The following is a 17,399-nucleotide window of genomic DNA, read 5'->3' as shown; positions in this document are numbered from 1 at the left end:
AATCTGGTTTGTGAATGACTGCCTTATTATAAAAGAAATTTCTGTCCATGGCTATTCAGACACTTCATTAAAGCTTTCCACCCAGGATACTAGCTCATAGTGACATCAACAGTAATTTAACTGAGGAAATAAAGATTGTGGTAATAAGGCATCAAGACTTTAAGGAAGAATAAGCCAAGTTATGGAGGGGGAAATAATTGCTGAAATGGTTATTAAACAGTTGTATTTGAGATATGTGGTACCTTATGAGAGACGACTAGTTCTAAATAGTGGTAAATTCTTATCTGTTAATTCCAACTATAGTAACTGATTTTTAAGTACTTGACCTTTTCACTTTCTGCCTGTCCCATATACAATGTAATAAAGCCATTGAGATTTCACTTAATCTGTTTCAGAAACATTCTTAACATGACTTTTCTTTTGATCTTGGATGAAGTACAATGTGTAGCTAGATTTTTACTTTAAATTTGAAAATGCATTTTTTTTTCAAATTCACAGAAGCAATATGAAATGTATATTTAAACTAATATTCACATGTGGCGCTAAGTTGTAATACTTGTTTCACAATCTACCTACTGACTGATTGCCATACACTATAGAAGCACAAAAAAAAAAAGGCAGTAAAAAGCACTTTTACTTTTGCCACAGGATCGGTCTTCTCCCATCTTTGTAATTTTTCACTTCTGCTTCATTTTTAAGACTGTCAGACTTTTTTTTTTTAATAGACGGTCATTTTTGTCCAATTGGGACAGAAAACAGAAATTTGAAGTCTGACTAGGAGGTCTTTCCCTTGATTTGCTACCAAGTTTGGGGTGGTTTTTTGGTTGGTTGATTTCGGGGTTTTTTGGTGTTTTGGTTTCTTCGGGGGGTTTTTTGCCCTATAAATACCATTTACAGGATGTACTGAAGGAATATTATGAGTATTGTTCAGCACTTGGTAGGAAAGCTGCCTGCACCACTCATTAATAGAATAATTTGGATAATCACTATTTCCCTTCCTAGGATACAGTATAAGAAAAAAACCAAGCATTACTGTAAAGGTGAAATATACAGGAGATAAATCTTTTAAATTTTTCATCATCTCTTAGAACAGCTGTTTAATGGTTTTTTTTTTCTTTGTTATAGACTAAACATTATAAACAATTATTTTCCATCAATTATTAAGAATCCATAGCAGCTAGTAACCTCGGCATAATTCTTACCTGAATTTGTAGCTTGTAATGCTCAAATTGTTTTCTTATTTTGGTCATCCTTTGGGAGTAATGTATATATAATAGTTCTTAATTCATGACGGATAAAAGTTTTTGAACTTAATGCTTTATAAGCTTTGATTTAGATGGGAGACGAGGACAACCATATTATGTATGAGATTAATTTATATTTGTTTTATAACAACCTTATGTTTTAGGTGTTTTAAATAAGCTTATTAAATAAACTTAATTATCTTAAACTTAAGAAAACAGTCATACAAGGTGGAATTGCAGTACGTACAAGGCCATCTTTTTGTTTTGCTCTTCAGTGCCCTTATCAAGCAAGTAAACAAGTCTATAGATGGAACAGCTGATGATGAAGATGAGGGTGTACCTACTGACCAGGCAATCAGAGCAGGTCTTGAATTGCTTAAGGCAAGTATACTCCTGATGGTCAGTGAGCACATGAAACTTTCTGTAGCAACTTTGTTAAAATAAATTTTTAATTAGCGCTCAGTATCTTTAATCATAAGCATGTGGTGGCTTTCTGGAAGAGTACTGGTTTGGTTTTTGTTCTCTATGCTCATCTTATGTGGCATGTAAGTAAGATTATCTTACAAATCATTTAGAAGTTTTTCTGGAAGTTGAAAGTAGTTGCATGTGTGATGTCAGCAGCTGAGTTTTGATTATTAGACTGTGAATTCAGCGATTTCTGAATATAGTTATACTACTTTTGGAACTGTACTTGTATATCAGTACAATACTGTGGTTCCTATGAGTTTCTCATAAATTTGGGTCTTATCTATTTCAACTATGTGTAATCTTTGAGACTCAGTTAACAGAGCAAACCCCATTGAGATGCATTTCTGGGGACATTGTACAAAATTTCTTACTCTGCTCTGCCTTTTTCCTAGGAGGAAAAGGGCTTATCACTGTGTTATTTACAAGTACTGTTTAAAGCGTGAACCTTTTAAGGTGCAATTACGTAGGGCTTTTTGTTTCACTTAGTGCTTTTAGCCTGAAGTCTTTGACAGAGACTACGTAGTGTCAGCTTTGCCTGTACTTGCACAGAAAGGTACTTGTGCCATAGTACCACCTCAGTTATATGATAGTGTTGGGAGTAGTCCAGCTGTGGGTTGACTTCAGATGCCTCAAAATCTAAAGAACTCCCATGCAGAAGTTTTCAGAATATATTAGATCAACTAAGGCCCTAGTAGATGTATCTAAGAGCATGTCATTCTTTAGCCAGATGTGCATGTTTAGATAAAAGTGCAAAAAACCAGCAGCACAAAGACGAATCTGAGTAAGAATGAATCATGTCATGAAGGACTATATATTTGGAAGAAGGCTCCCAGGTCAGTATTTACATATTCATATGAACAAGCATGACACATTTAAGGAAGAGGAGTAAGATTATCCTGAAGAAAATGGTCTGTACATCATGAGAAGAATCCAGAAAGGACAAGTATAGCAGTGTAGAAAAGGGAATGCCATACAATGAAGCATGTGAGGAAGTTCCTAGATTTTTGGGGTGGTTTCTTTGCCATGGGTCAGAATATTATATGAAAAGAGGCTGATAATCAACAGCCACTTAAGAATGAAGAGAAGGCAAACTTTCAGAGAGGATCAAATAAGGATTTTTTTTTTAACGTGGGATGACTGTCATGCTTGAAGACAGAGTCCAAGAATCTGAAGGAGAGGTACAGGATCTGGTAAGCTGCTGTGGAAAGCTTGAGGAACTAGACACCCTATGGGATATGTCTGTGTCACTATTTTAGAGTTAGGAACTTCACTTCCGAGCACCACCAGTTGTTCCACTTAGCAAACAAGCATGAAGTCTGGGAGCACAAAAACTGGATTCTTTTTAGAGAAACAAAAATATGAGATGGGCTTTGGAAGCACTGTTGTGTTGCAGTGGCTAAAGTGGGTTCAGTCAGTCTAGAAATACTCTGAAGTAAACCCCCTGAAATGTGAATATTGCTTCCTTAGCATCAATAGTTTCTCTTAAGACCTGCTTCTGCTGTAACCCAGTACTTGCTAATATAAATGTAGCCACTGGGAAGTACATGTTCATAACAACAGGAGAAGAAATCGAGACTGGAGAAATAAGTTAAACCTGATGAGATCATGTATAGACAGAAATATTTAGGAGGTACTAAAAAAAAAAAAAAAAGCCAGAATCGGAAATGTGGATCACGTGACTAAACAAGGCAGAGTGTCATAAATATTCCAGTATGGCAGTGAAAATTACTTTTGATGGAATGTTCTATATAAGTGGACCTTTACAAATATTAACATGGCTTTCATCTTATTTTGGCAGGTACTTTCGTTTACGCACCCTATCTCATTTCATTCAGCTGAAACTTTCGAATCTCTCCTGGCTTGCTTGAAAATGGATGATGAAAAAGTGGCAGAAGCTGCATTACAAATTTTCAAAAATACAGGAAGTAAAATTGAAGAAGACTTTCCTCATATACGATCGTAAGTTGTGTATCTCACTTTGAGTAGTGTTCTTTACTATATTGGACTTTGAAAGTTCTCTTTCTGCCTTTTACATGCTATAGCATTATCCTGCATTCTTTTGCAAGAAAGTATTACTTCAGGTAAAACAGGAAAGAGATTTGAATGACTTGAAAATGCAGAGGTTTTTGGAGAATGGAAGTGAAAAGTAGTGACAGCTGATATGTCACTGATACTACTGTAATTTTAATCATTGCCCTTCAGAATTACTTATGTTTTTTCCTAAATTAAATATAAGGCAATGTAAAAACATTCTTTGCGATTCAGTGAGGATATGTAGACAAGAATATTTCCAAAAGAGGATTTAGTAACTTGTGCAGATAAACTGTTTGTTTTTCCACATGATATTTTATCAACAAAACCAGGTTTAGGTTTTTTTACTTGCAAGCTATATAAATGATCCTTTTTTTTTTTTCTTTCTTTGAAAAAATTGCCAAAACAAGAACAAGCACTTTTGCCAGGATGTTGAGTTTTATAGATGTGTATCTGCACTTTTTTGCTAGCTTGGTATTTTGGTAGATTCTCAATTTGTGAAAAGGTACTTATATCTCTCTTTTTTTTTTTTTTTTTAGTGCTTTGCTTCCAGTGTTGCATCATAAAGCTAAAAAGGGACCCCCTCGTCAAGCCAAGTATGCTATTCACTGCATCCATGCAATATTTTCCAGCAAAGAAACACAGTTTGCACAGATATTTGAGGTAAAATTAAAATATTCAGGTTACTCTTAATTAAATCTTTTATATTGCATATGTCAACTAAGGAATGTAGTGGCATTTTGTATGGCACGTTCTGTCAAATTTAGAGAAGATATTTTTCCCCTTTCCCTTTGTTCTCCTACAGTTTGGCCTGAAAAATGGTAGCGAATGATAGAGTAAAACAAAGTGTTGGACTGTCTGCTAGAACCATGAACTATTCGTGGAAAGAGGAACCATAAACCAGTCCTCACCCCTGTTGGGACTGGCTCGAAGTATTTAAATGGCTACAGGCATTATGGAAAACTGAATTATGGTAGAGACTACTTCAGTAGATTTTATAATTATAACTGTAAATATACTTTTGAATTAGTGTACATCAGCCTTTTGTCTTGAAGGCTGAATCAGAGTCCATTACTGAAATTGCCATCTTGAGATGTAGTATGCCCACTGCTTCGACAAGAAAACATGCTTTTTAATCCATTGTTTCCCAAATGGTCCCGCTTGACTTGCCACTTTTCGAACTACCTAGACGTGATAAACATTTTGTCTGTCGTCTTGATTTTTCTTTTGATTTTTAGGACACTTGTAGGGTTGATGAATGTCTCTTTAAATCTAAATAGTCAATAGTTCCTTTAAAATTGTATTTCTGAAATAGACACATGGACAGCTTGGTAAAGAACTCCTACCTCCCTCCCCCAAATAAGACACAGATTATATCAGTAATACCTGAATTTGTTGCCTTTATTCTAGCCACTGCATAAAAGTCTGGATCCAAGCAATTTTGAGCATCTCATTACGCCGTTGGTTACTATTGGCCATATAGCCATGCTAGCACCTGATCAATTTGCTGCTCCTTTGAAATCTTTGGTTGCCACGTTTATTGTTAAAGATTTGCTAATGAATGATAGGGTAAGTATTTTAAAAACCTTGTATTAAGATTCTGCTTCTTTTGTAGTATGATACTCAGCAAGTACTTGTGAAAAGTTTGGGCTTGTTGGTCATTCTCTTTGTACATGGCTGTCTTTGGATTTCCACTTACACTGTTTGACTCAAAGCACACAGTACAGGAAGGGAGACAGTGCCAATTTGGTGGTCATTACTCAGTGATGAGCTGTACAGCACAGCATTTGATCACTCATGACTTGTCTTTTGTTAAAAATGGGAAGATGGCTATTGACTTCGCTCAGTCTCTTGTCTTGAGCAAGCAAGTTGTGATTTTTCTGGGAAATATAAAGCATTTGAAACTGAAATACATACTGTTTAAATGAAAGACTTTTTTAATTTTTCTAATACTTCCATACTGATAGTGATTATAAAGTGAAAAAAATAACTTGTGCATTGTCAGCCATTGCTTAGGGAAAAAATTACTGTCTAAAACGATATGCTTGAGGTTCCAGTCTACTGGATATGGAAAATGGAAATAATTTTCAAAGCATTGGCTATTACACTCTAAAGCAATAGTTTTCAGGTAAGAAAAACAAAAGAAACCCCTTTAGTACTGTTAAATTTGCTGATACTTGAACAGTGAGATAAGAGCAGCATCTCACTTCTGTAGTGGTTACTTCTATAAAATACAGAAGGCGTGAAGCTAACCAGTTGTAGTGCTGCTGTATTGTTCTTGGAAGCAAACAAGAAAGAGGAGATTACAGCAGGTTTCACTGAAGAGTAAGAGTGTAACAAAATGTAACATTTGATTTAGCTTCCAGGAAAAAAGACAACAAAACTTTGGGTCCCAGATGAAGAAGTGTCTCCTGAAACACTTGTTAAAGTAAGTAGCATTTACTATATTTTCCTATGATTGTGTGTATAATGCTTCATAATCAACTGGTTTTTGCTGTTTGTTTGTCTCCTTTCTAAAAGTAAAGAAGTTGTAACCGTTTTTAAATTGAGGATCTTATCAGAATATACGTTTTTGGATTGCCAGAAGAAAATGCTCTTGGGAGCATCTACTTTTTTTACTTTTGTAAATAAATTTATATAAGCACTTTATTGATTTTTTTTTTTTTATTATAGCTTTTTATAGGCTTAGGTTTGGTGTGCAACACTTAAGTATTCCAGATATCATCACAGATAAAGTAAAATTATTTTTTCCCCCTGCTGTTTAACAGGGAGTTAAATACCATAGAGACTTTGTTTAGTCTTCCTTTTTTCTTTTGAATTTTTGGGATATTCCAAGAAGCTTTCGGTGCTGTTTTAGAATAAAGAAAAAATTGGTTTTGGATTTGTCAGTTTCCTCAAATGAATAAATAAATGTGTTGCATTGGTTTTCTCTGAGTATTAGGGAAAAACCTAGATTTAAAAAAAAAGAGAAAAAAACCCCACTTTTAAATAGTGGGGATTTTATTGGTTTTTTTAACTTAAATTTCATTTCAAGCTTGTTCTTTTTTCTGGAGCAAGTTTACTATTACATTTTCTGGACTTGGTAACAGATCTTCTGACTCAATTTTTTCACTCAATCAGAAATAGACTTATATGGTGGAAAATACATTGTGTGTCTGTATTTGTTTTTAAATGCTCTTTCTTCAGAACAGGAATAGATGATGCTTTCACATTTTCTTTCAGAATTAAAGATGCATGTACTTTGTAGCATGCTGTTTCAAAGTTAATTATTGCAGTCATTTAACTTCCAATGCCTTTTGAGTAAAGTTGCTCTGATGGTTTAAAAAAGTTCTTTGCTGTCTCTCTTGAAGTTGTTAAACTCCTTCCCTGCTGGTTTAGTAAGGACTTTGGTTTCCAGCTTGGTACAGAAATCATTACTGGAAATGCTCAGTTGTGTTTGGAGTTGATTTGTTAGCTTTTTATTTGTTTGACTACAGCAAGGATATTTTTCTTATTTGTGCAATTCCATAGTTACACAGTACACTCCAAAAATTGTTAAAAGAATGCATGTTTGTTTTGATTTCATGAACTACTAGTTTAAAATAGACATGATTTCACTTCAGTGATTATACATGTAACTTGAAGTAGTAAATATTGTTTTTTCATATTTTTAATGATTTGTGAAGGTGTAATATCTAAAATGCACTTTTATATTTATAAAATTTTTCATACAATTGGCTATTTGGAAGGGAATTGGCTTATAGAAAATCTTAAGGCAATTTGAAGTTGAAGCCAAGCCTGAAAACTCTAAGAAGCATTTATTGGCAAGTGAAAATAGATTATTGTGAAAATTGATTTTCAGATTTAATTAGCATTTATTACTACTGAGAAGCTTATATTTAATGAACGCTGCAGGCAGGCCACACCATTAGTTTATAAACGATTTCTCTCTGACAGTGTATTTTTCTTCACTCTGGTTTTAAAAGCCTCTATCTCCCTTTGTAACATAACTGTGTAATGTATCTAATGGGGATCTTAAAACTAGCAAATTTAAGTATGAAAGGGGGAAGGACTGATGAAGACAAAATTTTAGTATTGTCCAGCTTAACAGATGTAAACTGATACAGGCTAGCCTTAGTTTTCAATGTTAAACCTTAAATGAAATTATGTCTGTAGAGAAATGTTTCAGTAGAGTATTAAATATGAATTGGATTAATTATTGTATGAGTTAGACTTGAATTCCTACACCTGACACTTGAGTGACTGCTCTAAAGCAGTAATCTCTCTTGGCAGTGATCAGTACTGAATACTTCTGTGCATCATGCAGTGGATCGAGACTTATGTAGTAGCAGTGATTTCTTGTTTCCTTCTATGTACACTGCAATGTAAGATTTCGCATCCTATTTCTCTAACTGTGATTTAAGTGGGCATTGTTTCATTTTTTTTACTACTGCACAAATCTGCAGCATTTGTGGCTCTGAAAACTCAAGTAGTAGAAACCTAAGCTAGCTGTTGTCATAATGTTGACACAGTAGGAAGACTGTTTCTAGGATCATTACATGGGATGGGAGCCCATTACACTTTTACAATGGAGGCGTGATGATAACTTCTAGATCACAGGAAAGGGTTATAACTGTGTTGATTGTTTTTGTTAATCTTAAAAATTAATACTTATTCACTACTGACAGTTTGCGTATAGCTAGTAGTTAACTGCAGTTTTCTCATATGACAGATGAGAGATCTGTCACATTATATTCAGTCTCAGAAATGATAATGTGCTATCACTTCTGCTCACATTTCAAATACATGTAGTTCGTGTTGTGCTGTTGAGCACAAAGCAGTCATTTGTGGCCTCTGCTGTGGTTCTGACCCATGTTGTGTTCTGACTTGGTATTTTCATGTTGTGTATACTAATTTTTAACCTCAGAGGAGAATTCTAGGCTCATGGGACAGAAATTGAAACAGGACGTTCAGACTGGATATAAGGAAAAAGCCTGAGAACAGACAGGCAATGGAACAGGTTGCAAGAGGTTGCAGGCTGCCAAGAGAGCCTGTGCAATCTCCATTCTTGGAGGCTTTCAGCACAACAGTGGATAAAACTGAGACAGGAGATTGGACTGGAGACCTCCTGACGCTCCTTCCAACTGGAATTATCCTTTGATAGTTAATGCTGTTTGGCTGCAAAAAAAATATTTAAAACATGAGGGCAGTGCAAACTCACATCACGTTTGTTTAAGTCTTAAGGTAGCCAGAAGCACTGACTGGGGGAACTCTTATGCCCTGTACTAATTTCATGGGAGTGCTTTATTCTGAAGGGTTGCTGGAATGCTATCACAACATCATTAACAGCAGCAAAGAAACTGGGAACATAGTGGGGTCAGAGGACAGTTCTGAAGGAGTTGGGGTTAGGACTTCTTACATGGAAGGAAGACTAGAGTAGATTCGGACAGTGAAATTGGGGCAAGGGTATTGTGGAGGGGGACGAGAAAAGCAAAGGTTAAAATTGAAATAGCTCAGGAGCTGACCAGAGATGTTAGGGCACAAGGTGGCATGTGACTGTTCCCTGGCTGAATACGTTATTTACTTGAAGACCAAATAAAGAGCTAGCATGTTTCTGTCCTCCCAGCAAATGGGAGGCACTAATGGTTACAGTTACTGGTTATGACATAAAGAAACTGAATTGGTAAGCTGTCAAAAGATCTGCTACTGCTGCTATTAGCATTAGTGGTAGTAGCTTGTTTTCATCATTATATTAATTTATTATCATTTTAATATAATAAAACAATATTATAATATTTTAGTATTATATTGGTTTTAGTAGTATTATATTGGTTTTATTGCTATTACAGTCTTCTGGTGGATACTTACAGCTGTTTCAGTGGAAGACCCCTTGAAAGCTAGGGCAAGACAATTCAACAAACTCCATTTGCATTTTGAGTTCCTGAGTGACAGACATCCTACCTCTTGCTGGTATTACCCAGTAGGATTCTGTAGGTGGAGTAAATGGGCTTCAGAGTTTATAAAATAAACTCACGTATAGATGACAGTCCTAGAACTTAGATCTGAAGGGACCATTGTGATCAGTTTGTTATATGGAATAGATAAACTGTGTGATGAATTTCTTCTGGTGATATTGTGAATATTTATATAAAAGTTGTTAGAACTACCTTTCCCATTAAGGAGAAAATTTGGAGTTACCATGTACAAAAAGTTTCTCAGTTTTTGTAAAGCTTTTGGGTTTTGTGTTTTGAACTTCAGGGTTTGATGTTTTGGTTTGTTTGGTTTTGTTGGGTTTTTTTCCTCAAGGATGTCTATGTGATTCAGATGAGCATTTTCATTTTGCTCTAAGAGGACACTCCTGTTTTCTCTATCGTCTCTGCTCTCATATAGAAGGAAAATGAAAGGACAAAGGGATTCAAATACTAAAACAAACAATCTTCAAATTCATGCTTTATTTTCACTAAAGAAATGTGAAATTATTCAGTGTCTCATGATAGCTGCATACTTTTAGAAGCTTGTCTCAAAACACTTGATGTTTCCATTGGCAAAAGACAAGTTATCCTAAGTAACAGGCTTTGAGGCTTTTCTTTAAATAGCCATGAAAGAAATACTCCTTTCCAGGATGAGCTATCTTAATATAGGTTACTACTCAGTCAGAATGTCTATGAAGTCTGTTTTAATTTACATGTTAAATTTAAACTCAAATATTACATATATAAATAAAGAATATATAGGGATTACTTAAGCACAGGAATTACAGGAACATGAAAATGTGTTCTGCTTTTTGATCCAGTAACGTTTTCTTAATAAGTATAAATTGTTTTGCCTATTCTACAGTGTTTAATGGATATAAGCTCAATTAAGATAATGTCTACACAGGACAAAATATGTGATTGCTTAGTTGAAGAAACAGTTCAAACTTTAACTAAATGTTGTATGATTTTTACTTGCTGTAATAAATGCTTGACTTTCAGTGAAAAGTTGCTGTCTAGTGAGGGTACGTCTAGTTATCTTTCAGTATTTACATGATGTTTTGCAGCCTTGACAGGCTTATGTTCGTAGCAGCAAAAAGCTCTTGGGAAAATACTGTGTGATTAAATTAAGATAAAGATTACTTAAAAAATGAGGTTCATGGTGTGATTTGACTTCTGCATATCTTTTTTTTTTTTTTTTTTTTTTTTTTTTTTTCAGATTCAGGCCATTAAGATGATGGTTCGATGGTTGCTAGGAATGAAGAACAACCACAGCAAGTCAGGAACTTCTACTCTGAGGTTGCTAACAACAATATTACACAGTGATGGAGATTTAACAGAGCAGGGGAAAATTAGGTATGTAACAGATGGTAATGTCTTTATGTCTGTGATGATGCGGTGGGGAGAGTTTTAGTCAAAGTAGTACTTAAACTATTCTGTTAGACTGCTTAACAATTTGTAGATCTTATTTTGTAAGAACTAATGGTAAGCTTGGCTGGATTCCTACATAAGTTTGCTGAGTCTCAGGTTTTTTAACACTGTAAATATAGCTATATTTTAATGTTTTTATCATGTTTGCTTTATCTCTTTTCTTCAGAGGGCCATTACTCATATTGCAAGAATAAACTGCGAAACTTCCTCTTTCCCATTGAAAATTGGTTTTAATTTTTTATGCCGCTTGCTCTTCCTGATGTACCAATTGTTGTGTATGCCAAAGGCCGACAGGTTGATAATAGCATATTGCAGTAAACCAGGTGGGAATAGCTAGAACATAAGGCCCTTCTGCTTAAAGGCAGACTTCAATCCCTTGAGGCCTCTGAAAGTGAAAGGAAGAGGAAAATGTGTAAAGAGGATTAAGTCTCAATAAATAATTTACCTTTTAGGTGATTGTTAGACAACTTATTTGTTTTTATGGGTATCTTCATCCTCTGTGGTAGGAGAAGTGACAAGTTGTCAGCCACTATTGCTTGCCAAACACTGAAAATTTATTTCTGCAAAAGCTATTAAGGGCATGGGTGGGTTGTGCCAGTATCAGTGAAAAGGTTTTAATTTTCAGGTAGAGTTTAATGTTATACAGTGATTACGCAGATAGAACCTTTGTTGTGTGTGTAAAATTGCAAACCTGAGAATTGTCTAGTATGTTATCTTTGTAGCAACTGTGTAGTCTTTCTTAGAGTTCCCTGTAAATAATTGTTTCATAGTTTTACATTCTGTAATGTGACTATTCGTGGCAGTTACTAGGGAGTTAAGTGGCTGAAATTTACTTTTCGGCATAACTGCTCAGAGTATATTGTTGTCTTATCCAGTAGTTTATGAATAGATCAGTTCTGTAGGTCCTGTGTGTTTTTATGATTGGAGTGATAATTCCTTACTGTGCATGTTTCAGAAATTCAATTTTCCCACTCTTTGTACTCAAAACTATAAATAATAATAGAAACTGTATATAATGATGTGGTCAGTTCTCCGTTACTAAAGTTAATGGAGGGCTGGGGATACTTTTAGGGGAGGGAGAAAGCTGCAATGACATGTGAGGTTGTTCTGTGTTAAAGGCAGCACTTCAGCCCCAGAGCTTGGAGCTCTGCCTGGGGATGGATGGTGGGGCCAACTGCCAGCTTATGGATTAGGATTAAAGAGCAGACTGGTGTGGGTGACGTTGTAGTGGGTGTCTGCTATAGGCCCTCTGACCAGGAAAAGGAAGTGGATGAGGCTTTCTATAAATGGCTAGAAACAACTTCATGTTCACATGGGGGCCCTCATGGGGGACTTCAACCACTCCAATACCTGTTGGAGCACCAACACAGCAGCACATAAACAATCCAGGTGTTTCCTGGAGAGCATCAATGACAACTTCCTGACACAAGTGACAGAGGAGTCAACGAGGAGAGGTGCTCTGCTGGACCTCTTACCAACAAGGAGGGACTTCTTGGGGGTGTGAAGGTTAGAAGGCAGCCTTGGCTGTAATGACCATAAGATGGTGGAGTTCAGAATCCGGAGGGCAAAAAGCAAGATCACAGTACTGGATTTCAGGAGAATGGATGTGGGCCTCTTCAGGGATCTGCTTAGTAGAGTCCCATTGGATAAGGCCCTGGAGGGAAGAGGGGCCCAAGAAAGCTAGTTAGTATTCAAGCATCATCTCCTCTAAACTCCAAAGTGGTCAAAGCAGAAGGTCAGGCAAATATTTCAGCAGATGTGTGGATGAGCAAGGAGCTCCTGGCAAAACTCAAACTGAAAAGGACGGATTGAGGTCAGCCCTGCGGAGGAGGACTTGGGGCTGTTGGTTGATGAAAAGCTGGACATAAGCTGACAATGTGCGCTCACGGCCCAGAAAGCCAACCATATCCTGGGCTGCATCAAAAGAAGCATGACCAGCAGGTCAGGGGAGGTGATTCTGCCCCTCTACTCTGCTCTCGTGAGACCCCACCTGGAGTACTGCGTCCAGCTCTGGGGGCCTCAGTACAAGAAGGACATTGAGCTGTTGAAGCAAGTCCAGAGGAGGGCCATGAGGATGATCAGAGGGCTGGAGCACCTCTCCTGTGAGGACAGGCTGAGAGAGTTGGGGTTCTTCATCCTGGAGAAGAAGAGAAGGCTCCAGGGAGACCTTATTGCTGCCTTCCAGTACTTACAGGGGGCCTATAAGAAAGATGGGGACAGACTTTTTAGCCAGGCCTGTAGTTATAGGACAAGGGGTAACGATTTTAAACTAAAAGAGGGTAGATTCAGGCTAGATATAAAGAAGAAATTTTTTTATGATAAGAGTGATGAGGTACTAGAACAGGTTGCCCAGAGAGGTTGGGGATGCCCCATCCCTGGAAACATTCAAGCTCAGGTTGGACGGGGCTCTGAGCAACCTGGTCGAGTTGAAGATGTCCCTGCTTATTGCAGGGGGATTGGACTTGATGACCTTTAAAGATCCCTTCCAACCCAAACTATTCTATGATTCTATAAGGTATACAGAAGGTGGAAGTAGGGTCAGGTAACATGGCAGGAATACAGAGAACACTGTCTGAGACACAGTTAGGAAAGCCAAAGCCTAACTGGAATTTAATCTAGTGAGGGATGACAAAGGCAACTGAAGAGCTTAAGTAAATAGGTGACAAAAGGAGGACTAGGGGAAATATGTGCCTGCTGCTGAACAAGGCAGGAGCCCTGGTTACACAGGGCATCGAAAAGGTTGAGGTACTCAATGCCCTCTTCACCTCAGTCTTTACTAGCAAGACCAGCCTTTAGGGATCCCAAGCCCTGGAGACCAGGGGAAAGTCTGGAGCAAGGAAGACATACCCTTGGGGGAAGAAGATCAGGTTAGAGAATATGTAAGCAAACTGGACATGCATAAGTCCATGGTTCTTGATGGAATGCACCGATGAGTGTTGAGAGAGCTGGCAGATGTCTTTGTGAGACCACTCTTGATCCTCTTTGAATGATCGTGGTGATTGGTAGAGGTGCCTGAAGTCTTGAGGAAAGCAAATGTCCCTTTATATTAAAAAATGACAGGAAGGAGGACCAAGAGAACTATAGGCTAGTTGGCCTCACCTTGATCCCTGAGAAGGTGAAGGAACACCTGGGCTCTCCAGTACGAGAGAGATGTGGAGCTACTGGAATGAACACACAGTAGGGCCATGAAGATGCTTAAGGGATTGGAACATCTGATGGATGAGGAAAGGCTGAGAAAACTGGAGCTATTCAGCCTAGGGGAAAAAAAGGCTTGGTGGGGATCTCATCAATGTTTATAAATAACTGGATGGAGGGTGTAAAGAAGATGGAGTCAGGCTGCTCTTAGTGATGTGCAGTGACAGGACCAGAGGCAATGGACACAAACTGAAATACAGGAGGTTCTGTCTGAACACAAGGAAACACTGAACGCTGCTTTTTCACAGTAAGAGTGACTGTGCACTGGCACAGATTGTCCAGAGAAATGGTTGAGTTTCCGTTCTTGGAGAAATTAAAAAGCCATCAGGACACTATCCTGGGCAGCCTGCTCTAGGTGACTCTGCCTGAACAGAGGGGTTGGGCTAGACGATCTCCAGAGGTCCCTTACAACTATAACTGTTCTGTGGTTCCCAGTATTGCATTTTGGTGAAAGCTCTAAGCTGCACGGAGGGCAGGTCTCCTTTATTCTGTTTGAGAGAGCTATATCACCTACACTAACAAGTACTCTCAAAACCTGAAGCCAAGGCATATTAGTTCTGCATGGAGCTTGCTGGTATCTCGCTGACACCTCCTGACCTTTATTCTTTACCCTTTGAGAACGCAATGAGGATATCTTCTTTCTGGCAGTGCTTACTGTGTCCCTACTGTGCAAATCAGATGCTGCTCCTTCCAAATTAGAGTCGGCTTTGGAAAGAGTAAAATTATCATTCAGTACAAAACATGATCTCTTAAACTATACTTGATCGGATGTCATTCTATGTGGAGTCAATTATTGTGTTTGTGGCTTGCATTTTTCTTTTGAACAATGTATAATTTGTTAAAGATAATTGAATTAACTGAAAGAGGCAGGGTTCCAGAGACATTTGACAGGCCATTAGTTATGTTGTAATCATCTCGGTGTTATTGACCTCACTAGCCATAAAAATGGCTCTGTCCCCATGCCTCTTTAAATCTACACAACTGTACTTTTCAGTGACAGTGTAAGGGAATGGCATTTTTTAAATTTCAAAATATGGTTCAGCCTAGAGTTTCAGGTGAAGGCAAGATCCTACTTGGAAAACAAATAAAGAAATTCCTACTCTTGTTCATCCTTTTCACATTGAAGTAGTAGGATTGATGACTTTGTTGAATTGCTTTTAAGACCACAACTGATTGCTTTGAGACATTAGCGTATGTAGGTTAAATTCACCAGTGTCGGATTTTTTTAATAATGAATTTTGTCAACAAACAATATCTCAACAGTCCTTTCCAGGTCTTCATTTTTCTTCTTATAAGTTATAAATGGACATACAAATTTAAAATTCAAAATTATACTAATTTTCTATTTGTGGTTAGGTAAAACTGCTAAGTTGAATCTTGCATGTCTTTGTAGTAGGGTTTTAATTTTAATCTACACTAAGCATAAAATACGAGTCTTTCTGTATCAGAGGACACTAGCTGTTGCTGAAAGTATGGGTATTAGATATGGATGTGAACTGAGATTTTTCTGAAATGCTATCTGCATTTTCCTTAAACTGAAGCTTACCAAGACAAAAATTACTTTAAAACTTTGGATTTTAGAACTTCATAGTTCTGTGCTATAGATAATTTGCTACACCATCTGATATGCAACGTTTTCAGAGGTTGTATTCAAAAGACACTTTGTTCTATGGAACATGGAAAATGCTTAGAAAATTGGACACTGGCATTTATCCTCTGGAGTAGAAGAAAAAATGTTAAGTGCCACTTTGTAAAGTGAGAGAAGATGATATGCACCAGATACGTTTTCAAGACGCGTTTATTTGGATTATCTTTGTGCAGCCCACCACCTTAATTAAGACTATGTTTTGCACTTGATAACATCTTTCCATGTGGTTGCACTTTGTTCTCATTTCAAACATCTGGTCTTCAGCAATAGTAACAGCACTCGAGAAAATAAAGGTCCAGGTCCCTCTGGTATCTCTCAAAGAGCTTCTGATAGGACAAGGGCATCCTTGGTACTAATTTTCAAAATTATTACAAGTAATTAAAAACTCCAATTATATCATGCAGAAACTTTTATTTCAGCCCTAATAATTGTGTGGTTGTGGGATAACACGGATCAGAATATAGCTTTTGGCTATAACAATTTGATCAAAAATAAATCCTCAGTCAAGAGTTTCTTCTAAGATAATCCTTTTGGGGAATAAGATATACTCGTAACTGACACTGTCCTCCTCTTTCTTCCCACAGTGTGCACAGATGCTTGTGGCTATTTGTGACATACACAGGGAAAAAAAATCATTGTAAAGATTTAGCCAGCTTTTTTATATAAAATATCTTTGATTAAATTTTCAGAATTAAATGTTATCACTACCAAAGCTGAGGAAGAGGGAAAGTTCTTAATCTTATCCCTTCCTTTGGCTCAGTCACTCTGTACTTGTAAGTCCTTATTGCTCAGTTGTCACTGAAGTGCAAAAATTGAATCTTTATTGGGTTCACTTATCACAGTAGATGCAATTTAAAGTGAAATTTAGCATTTAAGAACTAGACATTACCATGTTAATCTTCATGCCTTGTTTGAAAGTTAGTCCAGCTTTTGTCCTGTCACTTGGTTGCTTATGATCTATTGGGGTTTTCTTGAAATGTCGTGGTTTCCATAAAATACTGAGGTGTGTATAAAGCCTGATTACATAAATTTTAAGTTTTAAGCTCTTTGGTAGGTATTTTTATCATGCACTCTGTTTTTAATAACGTTTTTTATGTCATTCTTTAAATGCTTTTTACAGTTTTCATGGTAATGGTTTTAAGACTACAGTGTTTGCTCTTCCTAAGAGTAAAGGGAAAATGATTAAGAAGTTAAACAGTATTTGCCCTGCTTAAATGAATAATTATTTCTGAGTAAGAATACGACTTGATTCCTGCTCCACATTATCAAAGGAAAAAGCTGTACTTACTACTTCTGAATAGAATTCATCAGTGTTTTAAGTGAGATGCATAAAACTTCTTAATTCTTTGTGTTTGAGCTGAAGAAAGGCAGAAGTAATATACTTTACTGAAATGAATTTCCTAAGAACAATGAAAGCTCAACTGTTTATTA

The 17,399-nt window shown here is 36.9% G+C and overlaps 1 protein-coding gene across 7 annotated transcripts in view; it reads left to right on the top strand.

The window, feature by feature from the left end:
- Positions 1-17,399, top strand: part of PDS5B (PDS5 cohesin associated factor B) — a 118,409-nt gene that overhangs the window by 72,193 nt on the left and 28,817 nt on the right. For all 7 annotated transcript variants that reach the window (XM_054843866.1, XM_054843846.1, XM_054843856.1 and 4 more), the window contains exons 18-23: positions 1,520-1,625; positions 3,511-3,671; positions 4,283-4,406; positions 5,154-5,312; positions 6,103-6,171; positions 10,914-11,050. In XM_054843866.1, coding sequence (XP_054699841.1) covers positions 1,520-1,625; positions 3,511-3,671; positions 4,283-4,406; positions 5,154-5,312; positions 6,103-6,171; positions 10,914-11,050 — 756 coding nt within the window. The remainder of the gene's footprint in view (positions 1-1,519; positions 1,626-3,510; positions 3,672-4,282; positions 4,407-5,153; positions 5,313-6,102; positions 6,172-10,913; positions 11,051-17,399) is intronic.

Source organism: Grus americana, chromosome 1 (genome assembly GCF_028858705.1).
Source record: "Grus americana isolate bGruAme1 chromosome 1, bGruAme1.mat, whole genome shotgun sequence".
Taxonomy (NCBI): domain Eukaryota; kingdom Metazoa; phylum Chordata; class Aves; order Gruiformes; family Gruidae; genus Grus; species Grus americana.
Note: the sequence above shows the minus strand (reverse complement) of the source record. Positions and strands in the feature narration are given on the sequence as shown.